The sequence below is a fragment of the Mesocricetus auratus genome, unplaced genomic scaffold (assembly GCF_017639785.1).
Source record: "Mesocricetus auratus isolate SY011 unplaced genomic scaffold, BCM_Maur_2.0 Super-Scaffold_100003, whole genome shotgun sequence".
Classification (NCBI taxonomy): domain Eukaryota; kingdom Metazoa; phylum Chordata; class Mammalia; order Rodentia; family Cricetidae; genus Mesocricetus; species Mesocricetus auratus.
Genome location: NW_024429188.1, coordinates 37,869,842 through 37,892,346, shown reverse-complemented (window position 1 = coordinate 37,892,346; position 22,505 = coordinate 37,869,842). Strand labels below are relative to the sequence as shown.

Here is a 22,505-nt window from a genome sequence, read left to right as displayed (position 1 = left end):
AATTGTCACAGCTGTTGCAGCGGGCTTTGGTGATGCAACTGTCCTTGATCATTTCTGCTCCTGTAAGACCTCATCCATATTCTTAAATATAACTCCTTAAAAAAATCATTGGATCACCAAGTTAGAATTTGGTGGTATCTGTAGTTTGGCCTGCCTGTCAGTTCTCTATCTGAAGTGACTAGACATGTATATTGCATTTCACAGGAAAAATTTTGTCATACAACATCATCATTTTAAACCTACAGTCCTCTTGGCAGACTGTATATGGTGGGGCAGAATACAATGGTTTAAATTAAAAATATCCTGCCATTGGCCCATATATTTGAACTCTTGGCCCATGGTTTGTGGCACTGTTTGGAAAAGTTATGGAATCTTTAGAAGTTAAAGCCTTGCTAAAGGAAGTACATCAGTGATGGTTGGCTTTGAGAGTTTATAGATTCTTCTCTCTCTGTCTCTCTGTCTCTGTCTCTGTCTCTCTCTCTCTCTGTCTCTCTCTCTGTGTCTGTCTGTCTGTCTCTCTTCCGCTCTTGCTCTGGCTCTCACTCTCTCTACCCTTCCTGAATGTAGATTAAGATGTGATCACCAGCTTCTGCTCTGTCCATCTGCTGACATGATTCCCCCAACATTTATGGGCTCTTCCCTCTCCAACCATAATCCAAAAGGAATTATTTCTTCCATGAGTTGATATTTTAAAAAATACATTTATTATTATTTTATATGTATGAATGTTTGGTCTGTATGTATGTCTGCATACACCATGCATGAAGTGCCAATGGAGATTAGAACAGGACAAAATGTCTCATGGAATTTGACTTGAACAGGTTTATTAGCTGTTATGTGAGTTCTGGGAATCTGACCCAGTCTTATGGAAGAGGAAACAATGCTTTAGATCCTTAGTCATCTCTCTAACCTCCATAAATTTATTTATAGTCCTGGGTTTATAACCATAATAAACTATCAATACTTTTTTATTGTATGATATTAGAGCTCACAATTAAGAGAATATAAGTCTTGGAAAATAATTTGTCCTTACAATTCTGAACAAGTTGAAACCATGAAAGACTGAAGTGTTTTATAGTTATCTTGAATATATTTTAAAACGTTTACTTATTATTTGTGGCTTTTACATCATGCATCTTGATCCCATTCATCTACCTATCCTTTTGGATCCCCCTTCTGCCCTTGCCACTCACCTCCAAATAAAATAAAATTTGTGAGAAAATAAGAAAGAGACTAAAAAAAGAAAAATCTCATCATGGAAGCTCTAGTGTGATACAACTTACCCTTCAGTCCATGTAGTTTTACATGCAAATATTCATTGCAAAGAGTGTTTGGTCTTGTTCCCGTCTTCTGGTTTCAGCTACAGTATCGATATTGCGCCCTCACTGGCACTTCTCTTGAATATCTTGTGCTTGCTCTGTGTCATGGGGATCCCGCAACTTTGGATCTGCAGGACCAGCACCTTCATGTACTCCAGCACATCATAGATGGGATGGATGCTGGGGTAGGACAATTCATAGCACAGGATCTGGGCTTGGGAGAATTCAGGGTTGGTCAGCCTGCAGTGTTGCCCTGCTTGTTCATCCTATGTAGCAAGGAGCCGGGCATGGGTCCTACTCTCTTGTACTCAGGCCCTCAAGCCTAGCTCACCCAAGGTATACCACCAGGGTCAGCTCTACCATGTTGCCTAGGCTGGGGCAGGGGCTACTCTCAGGAGTGCTGCAGATAGAGGGGAAGGGCCAGCTCTCCTGATTTCATGACCTCAGTGCCAGGTTCCCGACTGTCACAGTAGTGATGGGGGGTATCTCTCCCTCACCCAAACCAGCATGTGTCAGATGAGTAGTGGTACCAGTAATCCCTCACTCACGTGCTGGGGGAAGGGCTCAATTGAATCCCTATCAACACGGTTTGTTTTACTGTGCTTCCTATGCAAGGTACGTACAGGGCTGCTTTCCTGAGTGCTACAGCTGATAAGCCAGAGGATAAGCTCTCTTGACGTCAGCAGGAGGGGAGGAACGAGGGGCAAGGGGGACATCTTTTATTTCACCATGCCACTGCATGGCAGACAGACAAGTAGAAGGGCATCCTTCTCATACTCACGCCCTTGAGGCCAGTTCACCTACACTCCCATCAGCAGGGCCAGATCTACGGGGCTCCCCAGGCAAGGTGCAGGGCCTGCTCTCCTGAGTGGTGCAGTCAGTAAAGGGCAGGGTCACTTCTCCCTAGTATTGTAACCACTTAAGGACAGGGTCAACGTTGTGCAGCCCTAGTCTCTCTGTCTTTTGTGGAATCAGGAGTCACTAACATCCACACAGAGCAGAGCTAGAGGATGGCTATGGGCTTTGGTAGCAGCCCAATCCAAAACACTCCTTGGCTCTGGGTATCAAGTAAGCAAAACAACAAAGCACATGCCTCCCAGTCTTCACCTCTTCAGATCAGACTGCACAGGACAGGAATCAGCCTGTCTGTCCCTCCCCTAAACCACACCATATATTTGCTGACCTAAATAATGCCAAACTGCCCAGCCCATGTTTTCTCCTTGGTGCCCAGTACAGGCCGCCCTGGGTCTCATTTGTCTATGCAGTATTCATTAGCCTCTTTTCTCTTTGTCATCCAGGGCAGGCTGGCACAGACATGCATGTGGTTTAGACTGAAAACATTTTGTAGTATCAAATGGTCATGAGACCTTTAGGATGAAGATGTTGAAGGGTATGACTTAAAACATATATGTTTGGGGGTTAAGTAAGCAACACGTCGATTAGTGATAGCTAACAATCAACAGAATCCATACTTAGGAGACAAACTTCCTGGCATATTTATGAAGCCATTTACAGACTGGAATAAGTGAATATGAGATATGGATTGAATGTGTGTTGCATTGTATCATGGGCTGATGTCCTGGACTAAATAAAAAGAGAAACTGAGGTATGTATCAGAATTTATCCAGTTGCTTATTGATTGTGGGTGTAATGTGACATGCTGCTTTAGATTCCTCCCATCTTTGAATAGTCTACTCCTGTACCATTCCCACTAGAATGGAATGTATTCCCTCATACTGTAAGACAAAATTAAAATTTGTTCTGTGAAGTAGTTTTTGTTAGTTACTTTGTTTCAGCAACCAGAAAGAAATATGCATATTTAGCTACTATGTACCTATGACTCCAGGGAAAAGGACAAAGATTCATTAATGAATGAAGAAATCATGTTAACAATCTAGACATTTGGTGCATCCAGTTTCATTTCCAGAGGACCTAGAGAATGCACATTAGGAAAAGTACCGCATTGATACTGATACTTGATATTTCTCATCTAAAAAGAAGGACATTAACAACAGCTCATTTAGGATCCAGATTAACATTTTATTCATGAATATATACACTTAATTGTGGTGAATGTTCCTTCCCGCTTTTATGCATAACACTGAAGTTTTGTTAAATCTTCACAAAAAAACGTTGAAAAGTCTCACTTTTTTACTGTAATATTGATTTTTCTTCCACACATACAAAATATTGTTTCAAAAAACTTCAGTTTATGAAAAGAATACCTTTGCTAGACCCTATTTTTGAAAGTTGACTTTGTAATAAAACTTTCGTACATGTTTGTAATATAAAGACAAGAATGAAAGTTGTATTATGTTATACTGTTTCCTCCTCCCAAACCATGCTGCCATAATAAGACGTTCTTGATAAGAATTTATCACTCAGGGGTGGTTATTTTTCTGTACATCTATGTTATGGGGATATTTTTCATAGAAAATTGAGGCCTTTTATTTATCATCATATTTGTTAATTATACTACCATATCTAAAAGTTATTAAGAGGAGGATCTTTTAATTAGATTTTTCACTTTGTGATATTTATAGAATGTTAATCAAAATTGAGGGCCTCATCTAATTTTATGAACCAAGTGTAGGTCTTGTGGGAGGAGGTTCTTCCTCTTCATCGATGTCAGGATGGTCTTCATGGTCTTTCTCATCATCGCCATCATCTGGGTAGTCCTCTAAAGGAAACTCGCTGCTGCAGTGTGGCTCACTCTCCTTATTAGCAGAAGCATCAGAAGGAGATGAAGAACAGTCAAGTGCTTCAGATGCTTTTCTTTCTGACTGGTCTACTTCATTTTCACGTGTATCTTTATTTCTTATAAACATGTCATCACTTCCCCTTGGTAGGTTAGCTTCAGTACTTTCTCCAGAACACATTTCTTCCTTGCCTTGTTCCTCCACAGCTTTCGTATGTCTACAGTATATGATCTGGTATGCTATATCATGTAAATTACTTCTCATTTGAATTTCTCTTTCCTTGTCTTCTTCAAATTTAACTTTTAACCCTTTAAAGGTCTGGACATACTCAACTGATTCAAAAGCTGTAAAAAATTTTTCTACAATGTTTGCAATAAGAGACTTGATGTTTTCCTGTCTTATAAATTCAAATAGCTCAATGATAGCTGAGTTTAGCATATTATTTCGTTCCCCATTGTGTAAAAAAGTTCTTACAACAGGTTCAAAAAGATTTTTCTTTATTATGTAAAGATTATAAATTTTATCATTAATGCCAACCATCTGTCTCATAAACCTGATAGCACACAAAATCAGAAATGTGTGCTTTGATCTTGTCAGCACCAGGACTCTGCTGAGCAAGTTGTTGCTCAAAATATAATTTCTAATGTAAGTTTTATGGTGTTTTACACAAAAGCTGAGTAATTCTAACACTACTCCAAGCAATTGTGCCTTTTGGTAATTATCAAGACAGATTTTAGCCCTGTTATCATCACTATCATTTTGTTCTGGAATAGCCAAAATTGGTTCAGCCAAGTTATTGATGCAATGTGTATAGAAGAAATTAATAAAATCCTCCTCTTCATATCCACTCACTGTTATGCACATGTTTTCTGCATCAAGGAGAGCATGGAGAACTGCAGTCAAACTTAAAACATATGAGGATTCAGCATCAGAATCACAGATTATTTGTTTGATCATTATATTGATGAGAAGATCATCATTTTCCATGGCATACACTTCTTCCATTGCATACACTTGGACGATTTGTGGATTATATTCTACTAGATGAGTAAGTATATCTATAGCAGCTTCTTTTGTTTGATAGTCTTCCATATGTACTGAAACTTTTAGAGCACTCATGAGTCCAAGCTTTATCATTGTTTCCAGTAATATGTCTTTGTTTTGAGAATTTAATATCTTAGCAAAATCACAATATTCCTTGAAAAAAAATAGCAACTCATGCCGTCTTTCGTGACCTAGAGTGTTATCTTTCAACTGATCAAATATTTCAAGCATGAACATCTCATCTTCCTGCAGCAAGGTAACTATTTCAATTTTGTTGTAAGAAATGCAAGTTGTAAATTTAGAGAGACGATTCTCTTGAGATTTGGATGGTGTTGGAAATAGAATGTCATGAATGTATTGCATTTTGTAGGTCTGGTGTATTTTTTGCCTGAGATTGGAGCATGTTATTGGCATAACTTCCTTGAATTTTGCATTTACAGTCAAAAATTCTCTATGCCGATATGGCTGATCCAAATCAGGGTCATACTCAAGGCATCCTAAGACATCCATGATGCACTCATCGGAAAACATGATCTCATACAAACGCATATTGTTGAGAAATAAGATGCCTCTAATAATGAAATATAAAATATATAAGCCTTCCATGTTCTTTTGGTCTTCACAAATGTGGAAGACATGTAGCAATTTTTTAATGTAATCATCATTTTCCAAAAGAAGAGCCAGCCTTTCCTTGTAGCTTGGCGATTCCTCAACAAAATTAAACAAATCTGCAATGTGTTCAAGTGTGCTGTTTTCACAGGTTCGCATCTCACACAGATTCTGGATCTGGGGCAGTTCTTGTAAAATGTCTAAATCATCTGTAAGTTCTTGTGTGATTTGTACATTTGGATCTTTACCTTGAACTTGGCAGATATCTTCCCAGATATCTTGACAACATTTTGGGTTTCGGAAACGTATTGCTATGGTATGGTTATCAGGTTCAGTCCAAGTAATTACATTCCTTTTTAGTCTCTTATATGGCACATTATAATGTATTGTGATTTCCATTAACAATGAGTCATTTGATTTTGAGTGAATAAGCAGGCAAACGTCCTGAAGGTGTCCGATGTATTGGCTTGAAATTCGTCCTGAGACTAGATGTTCCCACTGATCACCTTCCTCCAGGACATAGATTTTCACATTATAAAATCTGTCACGTGGGTGGATTTGTGACCTTGTCTTGCTAGGCCACATCGTTGCGCAGATCTCAGCTTAGTGTACTCTGGACATCAATGAGTTCACAATTCTGAAAAATCATCAGAGAGAATATTAGTGAATGTTAACAGATTGGCAGAGGCAAAGAGGGTCCAATGTCATTAGAATTACTAGGAGGAAGGCCCTAATACTAATAAATACTCCACTACCGAACAATCCATGACAAACCTTGCTCTTTCATACTTGACTCTTGGAGCCTGATTTACCCAAGATTCTTTTAAATAAGAATGTGCTTATGTAACAGATCCTGTTAAAGGAACTGCTTCCCTACCTTAAAAATGGAAGTCCACAAAATACTTCTTTGGACATTGTTTCTCAGACTTATTTTCACTCATCAGAAGTATGTGGCTTAGGTATTTAAGCAAAGGAAAATTTAATTCCCAATGTTTTGGCCAAATCTACACTTCACAATATATGTTAATGAAAGCCAGGAGCTATTAAGAAGCAAGAATACATCATATACTGACAAATTGCCTTCCCCAGAATCATAAAATTATGATTGTCTTTCTCTACAAGATGTGCTCTATCACATTTCTACATATTAAGGGAAGCTCTTGTTCTGAAAAGGAATATGTCAGCTGGTAGCTGCAGACTCTGTTCAGCCTGAAGTTTTACCTTTCATTACAGTAGATGAAACAGTGTCTCAAATGCTTCCTTTGTGTAATCATGCACATTCTTATTGAGAAGAGGTGGGTCAAAAAGGAAGTGAGTGAAAATTTGCCACGATTGAGAATTGACGCTCTAAATTATTGCTTTTCCTTTTCTTTCAATTTTGTGAATCTATTGTGTCTTGAACATTGTATGGCCATTTCTGTGTGTCTTAGACTTGCTATGGAATGACTTTAAAACTTAAATATATTCCTAACTATTATCTAGTCATTATTATGAAGATAATAAGAATAACCTCACTGCTGCTAAAATTTCAGTGATTATTTGTCATAAGGAAAGGTAAAACATAATAGATCAGGTATCATATTTGAATGCTTACTACATTTAAAACAGCATGACAGTGACTTACATTGTTGCCTAATTTTCATAATGACCTAGCAATATAGGTGTATTATTATAAGAATGCCCTCAGGGTCAGGAAACAAACAAAAATCAAATTTTCGGAGTTCACATATTTAATAAATTGAGCTCTTATTTGTACAAGTCTTTCTAATTCCAAAATAGGTTAACTGTGGAATTGAACTGCTATTGCCTTCTTTTCTTGGCTTTCATTACACTCTACTTCACATTCCTCCCATCTATATAATTTGTAATCAACGTAAAATAATCAAGACAAGATGAAAGCCACACGTTTCCTCCTTTAGATCCACATCTGCGTATAGACAACAGAAAAATAGAAGGTTGGATATGGCAACTCTGTTAAATATAATTTTAATAGTGTCTAAGTTGAATTTTGATGTGACAGCAACTTCTGCAGTTTCCTTTTTCAAGAAATATTTCTCCCAACTATTAACCCTGTTACTTCAAGAGAAAAGTTGGCAATTGAATATATTAAGCCTATTTGAACTTGAAACTTCTTGTTTGTAGGAATCATATATCATTTGCCATGGCACTGGAAATGTGTGACAATTATGTAAGGCACAGAAAGATTTCTATATGCTTCTCTTGAAACATGGCATTCAACAGACTACAGTCTAGAATACTCATCAGGATAGTACAGCTTGGACACTACAGATGTGTGTGTGAATGATAATCATTTAGGAAACCATTCAACTGGCTGTAGAATGCCATAAGTTTAGAAACAATAATAATGAATTGTGTAAATATATCAAGAAATACTTTTAAAATACTTCATTTTAAAAAGAAGTATTTAGAAATAACAAATAATATTTGCTTTATACACCAAATTCTTGGCTCTGCTGTGTTTACATTAAGCCTCCTTCACAATAATTATGATACCATCACTTCTGTGAATATGCCTTCAGGCACCATACTATGAAAAGAAAGAAGCACAAATCCATGTATTTTCACAGTTTTTATCACTTGGAATTTCTTTAGGTTAAAAAATCCTTTTATTTTAATTAGATTAACAAAATAGTTTCCTTACAATTTAAAAGAGCATTTAGGTACAGTTGTTAATGCTTTTGCTGCAACAGTATCTTTCTTGTTTGAGGAAATAATATTTCCCTTTGCTTTATTAATTATGCCTACCTTACTCTTATGTCACTGGTATGGTCCTTGCTGTTTTCCCTGAAATACAGAAATGTATGTCAGCAACCACCATGTTCTAGGGGATCTAGGAGATTTTTAGGTCCTCTTGTAATTTTTCATCCTAAAGACATGGCCAGAGGAGGATACCACTGCCACAGTGTGGGGAATAAAAACTTCCGAATCCAAATCATTTGGTGTAAATTCTTACAAAAAAACATGGTGTCGAGGCTTGAAGAAGTCAAGCATTTTATACTTTCAATTTTCCTCTTTTGTCTTCCCAATATGAAATGGTACTTCATAGACAAATTTAATGTTTGTAGACATCACTAATAATAAAAAAACATAGCTCTAATTGGGGTCTTTACAGCCCAAACATTTCTTTTACCTTTTAAATAAACAAAATTCTTTACCATATAGGGACTCTCTCATTTATCCTCTTCTAGTATCAGAAACTACCATCCAACCCTCCTCTGTCCGTGTTGCTGCAGCTCACTGGCCTTGTTGTATAATACTGGTTCATGTAACCTTCTGTTTGGCTGCTCAACTTCACAAAAACTCTGTGACACTCTATACTACAGATAATATGGTATATTTCAGTTTGCCTGAAATGTCAGTTCTTTGAAAATACTTCTCATACAATGTGAGATATTATCCCCTTTTTCTCTCATAACATTAGATTCACTAATAGCATTTCTTTATATATGGTTTTTAATTTGTAATTTTCCATCAAGTAAATATCCCCACACAAACATATAGTCGAAAGATATATTATCTATATTTATATAATACATCTAAAATATAAATAGCCTCTATTCAATATAAACACATACTATATATATCGTATGTAAGCACATACTATATATGTAAATACATATATATATATACATTATTCATGTATATAGAAATACAGCCTTCTCAGTCCATACATTGTTGCTTGGATATATATGTGTTTAAGGCTGATTACTTGGAATTTGAAAACGGCTCTCCTAGAAGACTGCTTCTTCCTCTCCCAGCAATCATTAAAAGACTGTAGTTCTTCATATAGGGGTAGAGCCTTAGGATACTGTCCCCACCTACACTTACGTGTTATCTTGTGATCTCAATGTTCACATCTCTTTTTTATATTTCATGGATGCAGTTTCCCTGTTGTAAACAGAAATACCATCTCATAGCACATGTCCTGGTCCTGTGGATTTTACAGTCATTCTCCCAGCTCTTCTGCAATATCCTCTGGGACTTAGGTGTAGGTGATATGATGCAGATACATCAGTTGGGGCTGTGCATTCCATGGTGATTTGTTCTTTACATTTTTACCAGTTCTCTGTAGAGTCCCGTGGCCTCACCCACTATGGGTTCAGCATCAGACATGAGTTCTCTCCTGTTGTGAGCTATACATTAGATTATATTACTGATGTTTGTCCCCAACCTAAACTTGCTACAATAACACTCTTGAATATAGTTTGCAATGCAGGTCTCTTATTATTCATAGGAGTTACAGTAAGTAGGATCATTGATTTCTTGTGTCCTTATTGTTCTGTAATTATGTTGTTGCTATCCCCTTAACCCCCTGAAAGGTAAAGAATTATACTCTCTAGCATTATTCTTCTCTGTATGGATTTGCTCAGAAAATCACCTAAAATATTAATAAAAACACTGAAAAAACTTATTAATTAGTGATTTTCTAGGTGAATACAATATATTTAGATCCTTTCCACTCTCCAGTTGCCCCCACCAAGTCCTCTATGGGATATTGTAGGAGAAAGGTGGGGAGGGGACTAGAATGGAAGAAAAGAAAATTAGTGAAAGAAAATTTAACTAACACTTCACTAAGCATCTTTGAAAAATCTATATTGAAACCTAAAATTTCATAAGATTTTTAAACAAAAGAAGAAATAAAACTTTCACTAATTGTAGATTTTATGATAGCCTATATAAGTGACACGAAAACTTCTACCAGAGAACTCCTACAGTTGATAAACACCTCATGAAAACTGGTAGAAAACAAGATTAACTCAAAAAAGTCAATATCCCTCCTATTTGTACACAATAAATGGGCTGAGAAAGAAATCAGAGAAATATCCCCCTTCAAAATAGCCACAAACAACATAAAATATCTTGGGGTAACTCTAACCAAACAAGTGAAAGACATGTATGACAAAAACTTTATGTCTTTGAAGAAAGAAATTAAAGGAGATATCAGAAAATAGAATGATCTTCCATTATCTTGGACAGGTAAGATCAACATAGTAAAAATAGCAATATCAACAAAAGCAATCTACCGATTCAATGCATTACCTATCAAAATCCCAGCACAATTCTACAGACCTTGAAAGAAAAACACTCAAATTTATTGGGAAAAAACAAAAAAATCCAAGATATCCAAAACAATCCTGTATAATAAAGGAACTTCCAGAGGCATCACCATCTCTGACTTCAAGCTCTACTATAAGCTCCAGTGTTGACACAGAAACATAGAGGTAGACAAAGGGAATTGACTGAAGACCCTGATATTAATGCAAACACCTATGAACACCTGATTTTTAACAAAGAAGCTAAAATTATACAATGGAACAAAGAAAGAATCTTAAAGAAATGATGCTGGCATAACTGGATGCTGGCATGCAGAAGACTGCAGATAGATCCATATCTATCACCATGCACAAAACTTAAGTTCAAATGGATCAAAGACCTCAAAATAAATCCAGCCAAACTGAACTTCTCAGATATTCATAAGATGGCATGAATATAAATGATTTATCCTTCAAAGTCACTCCTTATTATTTTCAAAATGTTAGCATATAAAAAGAATTAAAATTCCCTTCATTTCATTAATATATATGCATATATATATATATACATACATCTTTGGGAATTTTCAAGTTACATCTCAATATAAAAGTAGGGGCTGGAAAGTTGGCTGAGTAGTAAAGAGCAATTGTTTCCCTAGTAGAGTACCTGGGTTTAGTACCAAGTACCCACATCAGGCAGCTCACAATTTCCTGTAACTTCAGTTCCAGGGAAATATTATATCCTCATCTGGCCTCCATAGCACTTGCATGCAGATGGTGCACATATAGACAAGCAGATGCACACGCATATGCCTACAATAAAAATAAATAAATCTTTGGATCTGGAGGGAAACCTCAGAGCTTAAGATCAGGTGCTGGTATTACAAAACTTTCGGGTTCAGCTGCCAACATCCATACAGTAGCTCAACACCATCTGTAACTCCAGTAGTAGAGAGTCTGACTCCTTCTACCTTCCATGGGTGCTGAATGCATGTGGTACACATACAGATATGTAGGCATAACACATATGCACAAAACAAATTAAATCCTAGGTGTAAACAACAAAAATGTTGTGAAGATATTTTATTTTCCATATCTTTTGATAAATTAGATGAGTAAGGTGGATCCAGGGATGCCATGGATAGAATCATAATATGGTCAATTTATTACATATAATATAATTAGGATGACATCATGAAGTATTTGTATTGTGCAAGGAGTTTAGTGCATGCATTTTCTCTGTAAATGGGGTTCTTGTGAGATTCTTAGATCAATTTAAATTTATTCACCAGAAGAGAGAAAAGTTTTAAGCCGTTGTTAATTAGGTTGCAATTCTTGCTTAGCTATTGGAAAGAAGCTTCACCGGATTCCTGGGTGAGGGCTCCTCTCACAACTCATGTCCCTATAGTTTCCATGTCTTTTTATCCTTGATCAGTTAAATCATTACATGTTTTCCAAAGACAGTTCATACTGTATCTGTACTGCTGTCTGTGGAGTTGTGTCTTTGTATAACTACACAACTAGTGAAGTTAGTTGCAGCAAAGTGCAAAAAAAAATATATAATACATAGGTAGTGTAAAGTTTAAGCAGATTTTTTTCTTCATAACAGAATAGGATGTTGCCTTGTTAGGAGACACATGAGAGACTTTAATTAAACTCAAGTCTCTATCCTCCCTTGAAGCCTATATCTCTCACCTGTTGTAACTTCTGTGTTCTACAGTTTATCATGCTGTGCTCATTGCTTTAGGCTATCAGAAAGGCCAATTGTGGGAATCTATCAGCCTCCCTCTGGTGCAGTTGCTTTCATTTCACTCCTCAAAGTCTCTCTTCCTTGGTAAAACATTAATGAACTGTAGTACTAGGTCAATCCGTGTTACTACTTCTTTTCCTAATTGCTGTTGATCTCATCTGTGAGATACTGGAACTGCCATTGACACTACCTGTACACCTCTCCTCCATTGTAATTCCCAGATGTGTCTGCCTTTTTCCTGAGGATTTCTTTGCTACTTCAGATTTCCTTCACTCAGGGCTGAAAAACATATTGTTTTCAAAAATACATTTTCTGTTGTTTATACACTATCAATTTAACAAACATTTACCAAATACCAGTTTTATCCCATACAATGCAGTTTGTGGGGATTTAAAAATGGGCTATATGGGGTCCCATTCTAACGCTTCCATTATATATTTGGACTTCCAATTTGAAGAATCTTACACAACTGAAAGAAGGCATCTCAGTGAATTGGCAAAAGCATAAACCTGAAGTGTGATGTCAGTCAGAGGATTGTTTGTTACCTCGAAAGAGATTTCATACGATTCTGACAACTTGTCTGACCACTTGCAGTAGAGATTGGTGCCTAAACGCTGGTATACTAGGCCACTTCTAGACTCGTATTGCTAAGTTATGAGTATCTACAGCTCTCTACATAAACCCTCACCTTATATCTGGATCTTGAATGATGAACAACAGAATGGGATATTAGCCACAAGACTTAGCTGTCTCTCTTCCCAATGAAAACACATTGAATAAATCTGTTTTCTGCATTATACAATTATTTGTTTCTTCAATGAGCTTATTAGGGCTGGTAGACAAACATGCATTAGTAGCCTGCCAGGGTCAAGACTTTACCTTATTAAGTTTAGTAATGATCATTAGGTCTCCTAAAACTAAACCCCCTTAAATGTACTATTACCAGGGTTCCCGCTCTCTGAGATCCAAGGTTATGAATAATAGTAACATAAAAGTAGTTCACCCTCTTGTAAATCCATTTTTCATTGTGGCAAATATGTCAAATATTTATGTATAAATTATTTAAATACTTACTTGTACTGAATTGTAAGACAACTATAATCACCACTGTGACATCAACAGTAATTGTATTGAGTTAGGAATGCTTGGTTTTCAAGTAAAAAAAAAAAGATTAACAAACTACGTAAAGCATTAAGGTGAAGAGTTAGAGGGGGAGAGGAAGAGTTAATGATGGTATAAGATACTAAAGAATATCTGGGACTATGAAGCATGAAGCCACACTTACTCATTTTTCCATGACAATAAATAAACATCAATCTTCCAGTTAGTGGGCAAGTTAAATTATTGCATCATGAAGTGTTAAATGATGTGAACTTTGTCCAATTGAAGAGTCTTTCAAGCTGAGTAGGGAGACATTAGATGTGTAACTCTATCATAGTATATAGATAAGCTTGATTTTATTTATTTCTTTTGGGCTTTCCACACAGAGTTTCCCTGTAGCCCTGGATGTACTGGAACTCACTCTGCAGACCAGGCTGACCTTCAACTCACAGAGATCTACCTGATTCTGCCTCCAGACTGCTGAGACTAAAGGTGTGATCATTCCTGGTGATGAGTTTAGTTTTAAGGACGTATTTCTTTAATTTTATAACCACTTTATGATCTTAAGTATAAGTATTTGTAGCATGTGCATGTCCTTGTCTAAAGAGGTAAGAATAGAATATCAGATCCGATGGAACTGGAGTTAAATGTGATGGTGAACAACCAGATGTAGGTACAGGGGACAGAATCTGGTTCCTCTGGAAGAGCAGACAGTGTTCTTAACCCACAAGCCATCTCTCTAGGAGCTAAGCTTGGTTATTTATAAAAAAGTGAAAATGGACTGTGATTCCATAGCAACGTCACACTGTGATATCCTTCAATGTTTGCACTAAGGGAAATAAACCTAATGGGCAGTGGCTCAGATTTACCTTATCAACTATTTGAAACAACAACAACAAAAAGATATGGCTTGAGATAGTGTGGAATCATTGCAACTTTGAATGACTTGGTATGTTGATGAGAGTCCCCAAATAGAAAGAACAATAAGATATGAGATTAGAGAGGTAGAAACATATAGGCTGGCTCAACAATGAGCACCAAATGAATAAATTATTTTGTGTGGCTAAAGGAGAACATTTACCATCACTTAATACACTCAGGTGCTCACATGTACATTGAATGACAAAATCAGCAAATGGCAACTAGATTCTGACACTGGCTATTTCACACAACGGCACAATATGGCTGTGAAACCAGTAGATAAAATGGCAGAAACTAAGGTGACACAGGCATTTCACTCAATCACTCTCAATTAAATGTTGCTGCCAAACATCCAACTTGATAGTTTAAGAGATTAACGGTGACTTCTTAGTAAGTGATGAATTACTTGTTTTCTCTTAGCCCCATATCCATCAGACAGTAACTACTCTGCTTTGAAGGACAGAATTTCTTTTATAGGGAACCTGATGTTATGGTTTCTTGATAAAGGTTGCCTTAGTCACATTACAGAGGTTTTTGTTTCTTTGCTTGTTTTATTTTGTTTTGTTATTCTGGTTGCTGTGAGTTTGAGAACATGCAGTGGAAGTCTTTCCCAGATCTGGCCCCTTGCGGTTATATGTTTTAGGTTTATTATATTTTTAATAATTAATTTTCTTTTTAATGATCATAATATAATTACAGCATTTCCCCCATTACGTTTCCTTTCTCTAAAACTTCATTTCATATTTACCCTTCCTTTCTCTCTTTCTAATTCATAGCTTCTTATTTACATTAACTGTTGCTAGGAAATATCACTTGATACGTGAGTAAAAGTGTTCAGTATGTATAATGTTACTGGTATGTATGTTTTCATTACTGACTATTGGCATTAGATAACTAACAGTGAAAATGACAATTTTATTATAAGGTATTTGCATATTCGGTGCAATCTCACCAAAAATCCCCATCTTCCTTCACAGAAATAGAAGAAACTATCCTAAAATTTTAATGTTAATATTTCATTTTTAATAGTTTGATTATGTGAATGTATTTGTGTGTGCATAGGGTGCCCTCAGAGGCCAGAAATCCATATCCGCTAGAATTAGTGTTGTAATGGTTGTGAGCCACCATTTAGGTGTTGGCAACCAAATGCAGGTCCTCTGTAAGAGTACCAAGTTCTCTTAACTGCTGAGCCACCCTGCAGATCTTTACTTTAAACTATATTAAAACTTAAAGTAAAAATATCAAAACAGTAATATTCTAATATAAATATAGTTAGATTTTTTGACTCACACCGTTAATCTTAGCACTCTAGAGGCTGAGGTAAGACTTTCAAAGCCAGCATTGGTTATATACTTAGTTCTTAGCTAGACTCAGATACATATTGGGATTCTGTGTCCAAAAGTAATAGTATGGCACTGGCTTAAAAGTAACTGAATTAAATGCAGAGAAGTGCAGCAGAATAAACAATATGTAAATAAATGCACACAATTGTGATCAACTGGTCTTCAAAAATGTCAAGAACACACAAAGGGAAACAGACAGTGTCTGCAACACAGTATGTTTGAACACGTCTTCATGCAAACGTGAAATTGAACCCTTCTGTTACACTGGGCAAAAAAATCAACATACATGGAATTTAAGACATGGCCCTTAAAACAGTTCACAAAAACAAAAATGCCAAATGAGATAGCATCACACTAAAAGACTGAGTACAGCAAAGGAATAAACCAAACCATCATTCAATGGCTGATGGAAGCAGAGACAGACTCCCACCGCTAAACACTGAGCTGAACTCAAGAAATCCAGTGACAGAGAGGGAGGACTGATGAGCAAAGGGGTTAAGACTGGGCTGGTTTAACCCCCAGAAACAGCTGACCTAACAAGGGTTAGCTCTTGAATACCATGCTGATGCCTGGGAATCCAGCCTGGGACTTATCAAGACAGCCTGAACGTGGGTGTCAGTGAGGAGGCCTAGGTAATCTATTGGGTAGTAGATCAGTATTTATCCCGGGTATACAAATGGACTTTAGGCACCCATCCAACAATGAGAGATGCTCTCTCACCCTGGACTCTTGGGGGAGGGTCTAGGCCCTGCCCTGGATGAAATGACAGACTATGGACACCCCCATGGAGGGCCTCACCCTCCCTGGGGAAATGAGGGGATATTGGAGGGGTTAGTGGGAGGGCACGGGAGGAGGGAAGGGAAAGAGAGAGGTGTAGGAGGAGGTCTGTATGCCGCCATTAACCATGTGACTTACTAGAGGCGCATACAGATGAGGTAATAAAAGGGCGGTTTACCACACTGCTAACCACACCCACTTTAGGCATGACTAAAGACCTATACGGCCGGACGTAAAGACGTATACGTACGTAGGCGGTGAACTACGTCACTAGCCAGGCCCACTTTTGGGCATGGCTAGGGGGCGTTACAGGGGAAGGCATAAAAGACAGCACACAGGAAGTCTCGGTCTCTTTTCCCGGAGTTCGGCTTCCGGTTCGGCAGCGGAAAACTACTTGGCTCATCTTGGTTACTTGTTTGGTATGTTGTGAGTAATTTCTACAATAAATACTTAGTTTTACTTTCAGTAACTTTGTCGATTATCGTTACAGTGTCATTTGGCGCCTCAGAGAGGGACCTGGAATTGACATGTGAAGCAACCTTGTTTCTAATTTAAATTTAAATTTAAAAAGAAAAAAGAAAAACGGAAAAAATGTGAAAAAGCAACAATATGCAGTTTTCTCAAATAATTAAACATAGAAACACAGTTATGATACAGCGAGTTCAGTTAGATATTTATACCACGGAAATAAAAATATTTACTTAAAATAATACTTGTGTTCTATTTCCCTACTCTATCATCTTAATTTTGATAAATGCTGTGCACTCTATTTTAAATTCAAAAAGACTCTGAGATATCCTGATGTCGTATAAACGTTCTCTCTCTCTCTCATTTTTAGTGCTAAAAGTTTTCACATCTACCTTTCATTTCAATTCATGGTGAGTCATTTTCTTTAAACTATATAGACAGACAAACATTGTAGTCAAAGAGTAGAAACAAAACAGGACAGTATGAATTATTAGCATAAGAGACAGTCACTGACTGGACTGTCTTCAGAAAAAAAAATATAAGATACTAAATGCTGAAGTCATTAGCGGGAAACAAATGAAAAATCTCCTTGTGAAGAAAATCAAGAGTCATTGCCTTATAAACAATAGGTTGTTTTTGATATTCATATCTATAAGTATATTAGAAAATTACTTGATATTAATGGAAAATTTGTAATGTACTTGCCACTTAATGTAAGAATACTTGCATGATTTCCCTTTGATAGTGAATGTCTTTCACTGTAGCAGAATTGCCTAAATTGATTTATATTCTTTAAGTATATATTGTATTATATTTTATTTTAGATAATTCCACATCAAAGAGAACATATTCAAGACTAGAATTATCAGTGTTTTTGCAACATAGGAATAGATTATTCAAAGGTTCACAGCCAAATATATAAATGTCAGACTACATAAATAGCTACAAAATGTGAGAAATGCATCTATGCTTCACCCTCAAGGCTAGTGAACTCTAGGAGAAAACTTATCTTTTGTTTCCTATAAAATTAAATGACTGCCAGGGACAAGTGTTTCTAAGTGACAGAAAATCATTTTAAGCAATATCTAATTTTGCTAAGTGTTTGTAATTTAAAGCAACAGGTCAGATAGATATATAGTTTTCTTTTCCTCTTTTTAAATTCAAGGCTAGGTAAATCTCTCAGACTGTGAGATGTTGTTTAATTATGGGAAACTGTTGTGTTGTTATTTCTACAAAATCATAAACAGGCAGAAAATATAACTACATGGATATAAGTTAATAACCGAGCAAAATTAACTATGTGTGTTATCTATCAATGCACTAGAGTCATTAATTAATATAATTAATTTACTATTCTAGTGATTATTTGGGGGATACTTATGAGGATCACATACTGTAATAAATTGAAACTATTGGAAAGACCACTACAATGTTCTGAAGTATAGCACATGTTCCAAGTCGAGTGGTGTGACACTCTGCTTGCCTAGAAGTTCCAATATCATACCATGGGAGGTCAAGTAGAATGGACATACCTGTTCAGTTCTTTCTAGTTTTATCCCAGCTGAAGACTGTAGCTTTAATTTAGTCACCCACTACTGGCAGGTTGTTCAGACTGTTGTAAAAACTACCATTGTTCCATATTCACTTCTGTGAATACATGGGGGAATTCTATATTACTAGCTTAAGGAAAGAAGGTGACCCAAGATACATTTCCACATAGATTTCCTTATTAAAGTGGATGGCTGATGAATTTTACTGTCCTTCATTTTGATGGATAATTGTAAAGCTTACCCCTAACATATAGGAGTAAGGAGTTCCACCTGTAATTGTTTCATAGGGAACAAGAACGCATGCCATGTTTAAATGGTAGACAGTAGATAGTGACAGTCTTCCTCCATTTAATCAGAGTTCATTTTACTGAGGCTTTTGCTGTGTCTATGGTGACAACATGACCTTTTTTGAGAAAGACATGACAGAGAATTCAAGTCTAGTGAATTGTTAGTTACCTAAAGGGAGAAAGATACAAAGTTAGGAAATAGTGAATGTTGACATATAGACATGTAAATGGACACAAAGGTAGTATTATAAATTGTGAGTTATTGAATCTTCTGTTAACTTATAACAGAAATCATCCTTCATGGATATAACACTATGCAGAAAAGTGCTTGATCAATTGAGGTTAATAAGTCCCTGTTATCAGTGGCCCAGTGCTGGAAGACTAGCTATATGAACAACGTAGCCACAGTGTAGAAGAGGCTATTCTGCTTTTAGTTAAAAACATGGACTCCTATTGGCCAAGGTTGTTCTTGTTTCTGAAGCCAATGATTGCTCAATCTGTATTAGCCTTATTATCTTCTTGTCCGTTGAAAACTACTAGTTATCACTTGGTGGCATGTGGGCCACACTAGGCTCCTACTATTCTGGCATGTACTTCATTTTCATAACAGGCAGTTAGTCAGGGTACTACTTTGTATTTACTGCATGCAAGGATTCAACCAGCACCACTGCCCAAGTGGTTATATAGTGCTGAAAACAGTGATTACACATAATGTACTTGCAGACAAGAGACATGTATTCACAGTAAAGGAGGCATGAGATTAGATAATTGATCATAGTCAACATATCATAGAATGTATCATAGTACATCTGTCATATTATGTATTTTGTAATAAGGAATCTTTGTTCCCATACAGTATTGGAACAACTTGCTGAAAGTGCAGATGAGGTATAAGCCCACACGCTTCAGGATGTTTAATATGATCCAAATTAACAATTTGTATGTAGTTTTCTTGGTAGTATTCAAACAAATTGGGAACCAAGAAATGAAATCAGCAGTTTCCATCCACCTGTCATTATCCTGCCTGACCCACTGTAAGCTTGTGTTTTCTCGATTCTGCAACTCTGAATGCTTCATGGTTAGGCATCTTTTTGTTAGAAAAGGACACAACTTCCCAACTAAAACAGTAGGATTCCCATTGAGCTATAAACTATAACATCACACAAGCAAAAAAGGTCACTGTTGACAAGAGAAGCAGTTCCTGATCTCATAAGAAGCCATGATGCTTATGCAATAGTAACATAAAGGAATGTGTGAAATCCAGGTGCTGCACAGGAGTGCTTCATGTTATCCCCTTGCCTAAATGTGACTGTAAAGGGAATAGTATGGCCACACTGTTATGAGAAGGAAAGAATGGCCACTCTAAGGGAAAACAATTCACGTTTTGAGCCAGCAAATGGTAGGGTTATTTAAAGTGTGATTAGAAGATGGAGCTGCCTAGCAACTGTGATTGAGTACCTAAATGTAGCAGTAAAACTATTGTTTGCCTAATTAATCTTCTAAGCTTCCCCAAAGCGAGATGTAGTCACTGGAATTTTCTAGATCTTTCCCCAAACGAGATAAAAGGTCTTTGTGATGTAAAATGTGATTCTGATAGAGATTAAAATATGGCATCCAGATCCACTTTCAAGTAAGGGCCTATTGCTCAACTCTGCAGGGTCTCAATCAGCTGCATAAAACTGTCTTATCAGAGGTCACATTCTTCTGAGGAGTTCTAGTATGCCTCACTGAACAAAACAGGAGTAAAAAATCAGAACCATTACAGTCCTTCATGAGACTCTAGGAAAGCCATTACCCCCAAACTCCCTAAATCACAGTTCAAGTTATCTCTGTTTCCTAACAAACACCTGCTTCCTAAACTCTAACAAGAAACTGTCTTCAGAGAATCCAACCAGAGCAATAAATTTAATGTTTTTTCTCAAATTCAGACATACACGTATACTTGTAATTCTTGCTTATATTCTTTTCATTTAGTTTGATATTCTAGACTATTAAAATGTTGTGGCTATTATAAGTCATCCTTTGGAAAGAATTTTAATAACTAAAGTACTAGAGAACTTAACATTTCTATTTTCACATTTTATTTTCTTTGATGCTGGGAAGTGCTACATTGAAGGTTGTTCCATCAGGTCCTGAAAACAAAAATATATAATATCTAAGTTGATAGATGCTTTAGACTCTAAAGATCAACGTTTGAGTTTTTGAATGTCAGTTTGTTATTTTTGACATCTTTCAATTTAGTACTTAAAAAATTTTCAAATCATTTCAATAACTCAGTAACACAGGTTGTTGAACCTATTTTTTATTTTTCTATACTGCTGATATGGATATGTGATAATATTTAAAAGAAAATTCACAGTGTTTGTATATTTAGGTATAAATGAATTGTGAGTAAGTATTTTAGGAAGTAAGGTGAAGTTAATTTGAGTGTTTAGGCTCTCCCTAATCTTCTCTCACCATTTGCCACACACTTTCTTTAAATGACGCATTTGTCAGATGAAAAGCATAGATGACCTATCCCACAGCACATTCCTAACAGCTGCTTCTGGAGCTGATGTGATCTTCCTGGTTGATTAGCATCCAAATGTGAGACAAATATCACTGCCTGGGGTGTTTAAGCTTTATAAATTTACTTGTGTGCAGTTCTAGGCTTCTGCTCTTTATCATGATCCTATGGCACCTCAGTCAGAATTCCTCCTCGAAGTAAAATTTTATGACAAGTAAAAGTAATATTTCTTCATATTGCACAGCCTGGCATTCTCAATGAAAATAATCCATAAGCAATGCATAATTTTTGAAGCCAGAAACCCATATGTTTATTTTATTTTATTTTTTTTTCTTTTGAAGACAATGTGAGACTGGGCCGTGTTGTTAATCATGGAACCAGTACCGGCGCGATGGGTGGAGCACAAGCCATGGAGAACATATTAATCATAGTTTATTATAGCGAGACTGAAAGGGGGAGACAGACATGAGAGAGAAAGAGTAAAGTAAGAGAGAAGATGAGATCACAGAGAGATGATGAAAGAGAGTAGAAGATGAGAGAGAGAGAGAGAGAGAGAGAGAGAGAGAGAGAGAGAGAGAGAGAGAGGATGAAATGAGATTAAGAGAGAGAGTAAGTGGGCAGGGGGTCTGTCCTTTATAGTGGTCCTTTGCACCTGTGTGCAGACTGGTTCTCATGGAACTCTGGGCTGGCCAGATTGCATTCTGCCAGGCCAGAGTAATTCCTGAACCTTTCAGGCTGGTTATGGGCTTTTGAAACCTCAAATCCCACCCCCAGTAACACATCTCCTTCCACAAGGCTACACTTCCCAATTCTTCACAAACAGTTCCACTAGCTGGAGACCAAGTATACAAACATATGAACCTATCTATGGTGGCCACTTTCTTTTTTGTTTTCTTTTGTTTTTTTTTTGTTTTTCATTTTAAATTTAGATAAGAAACAAGGATGCTTCGCAAGTCAGAGCCAGGTCCCTCTCCCTTCCCCTCCCCTCCTCCGGTGTCCTACCCCCAACACCCCATTTTCCCCTTATTTCCCCAGGGAGGGTTAGGCCCTCCATGGGGGTGTCCATAGTCTGTCATT

The 22,505-nt window shown here is 36.8% G+C and overlaps 1 protein-coding gene across 1 annotated transcript in view; it reads right to left on the bottom strand.

Annotated features, from left to right (window-relative positions):
• Window positions 1-3,338: 3,338 nt before the first annotated feature.
• The window catches only part of LOC101833185 (protein PPP4R3C-like), a 131,800-nt gene continuing 112,633 nt past the window's right edge, over window positions 3,339-22,505 (bottom strand). Inside the window, exons 3-4 of the mRNA XM_005080067.3 lie at window positions 8,438-8,476; window positions 3,339-6,308 (exon numbers count right to left, since the gene is read on the bottom strand). Of these exons, the coding sequence (XP_005080124.1) occupies window positions 3,896-6,256 (2,361 nt within the window). The 5' untranslated portion in view covers window positions 6,257-6,308; window positions 8,438-8,476 and the 3' untranslated portion in view covers window positions 3,339-3,895. The remainder of the gene's footprint in view (window positions 6,309-8,437; window positions 8,477-22,505) is intronic.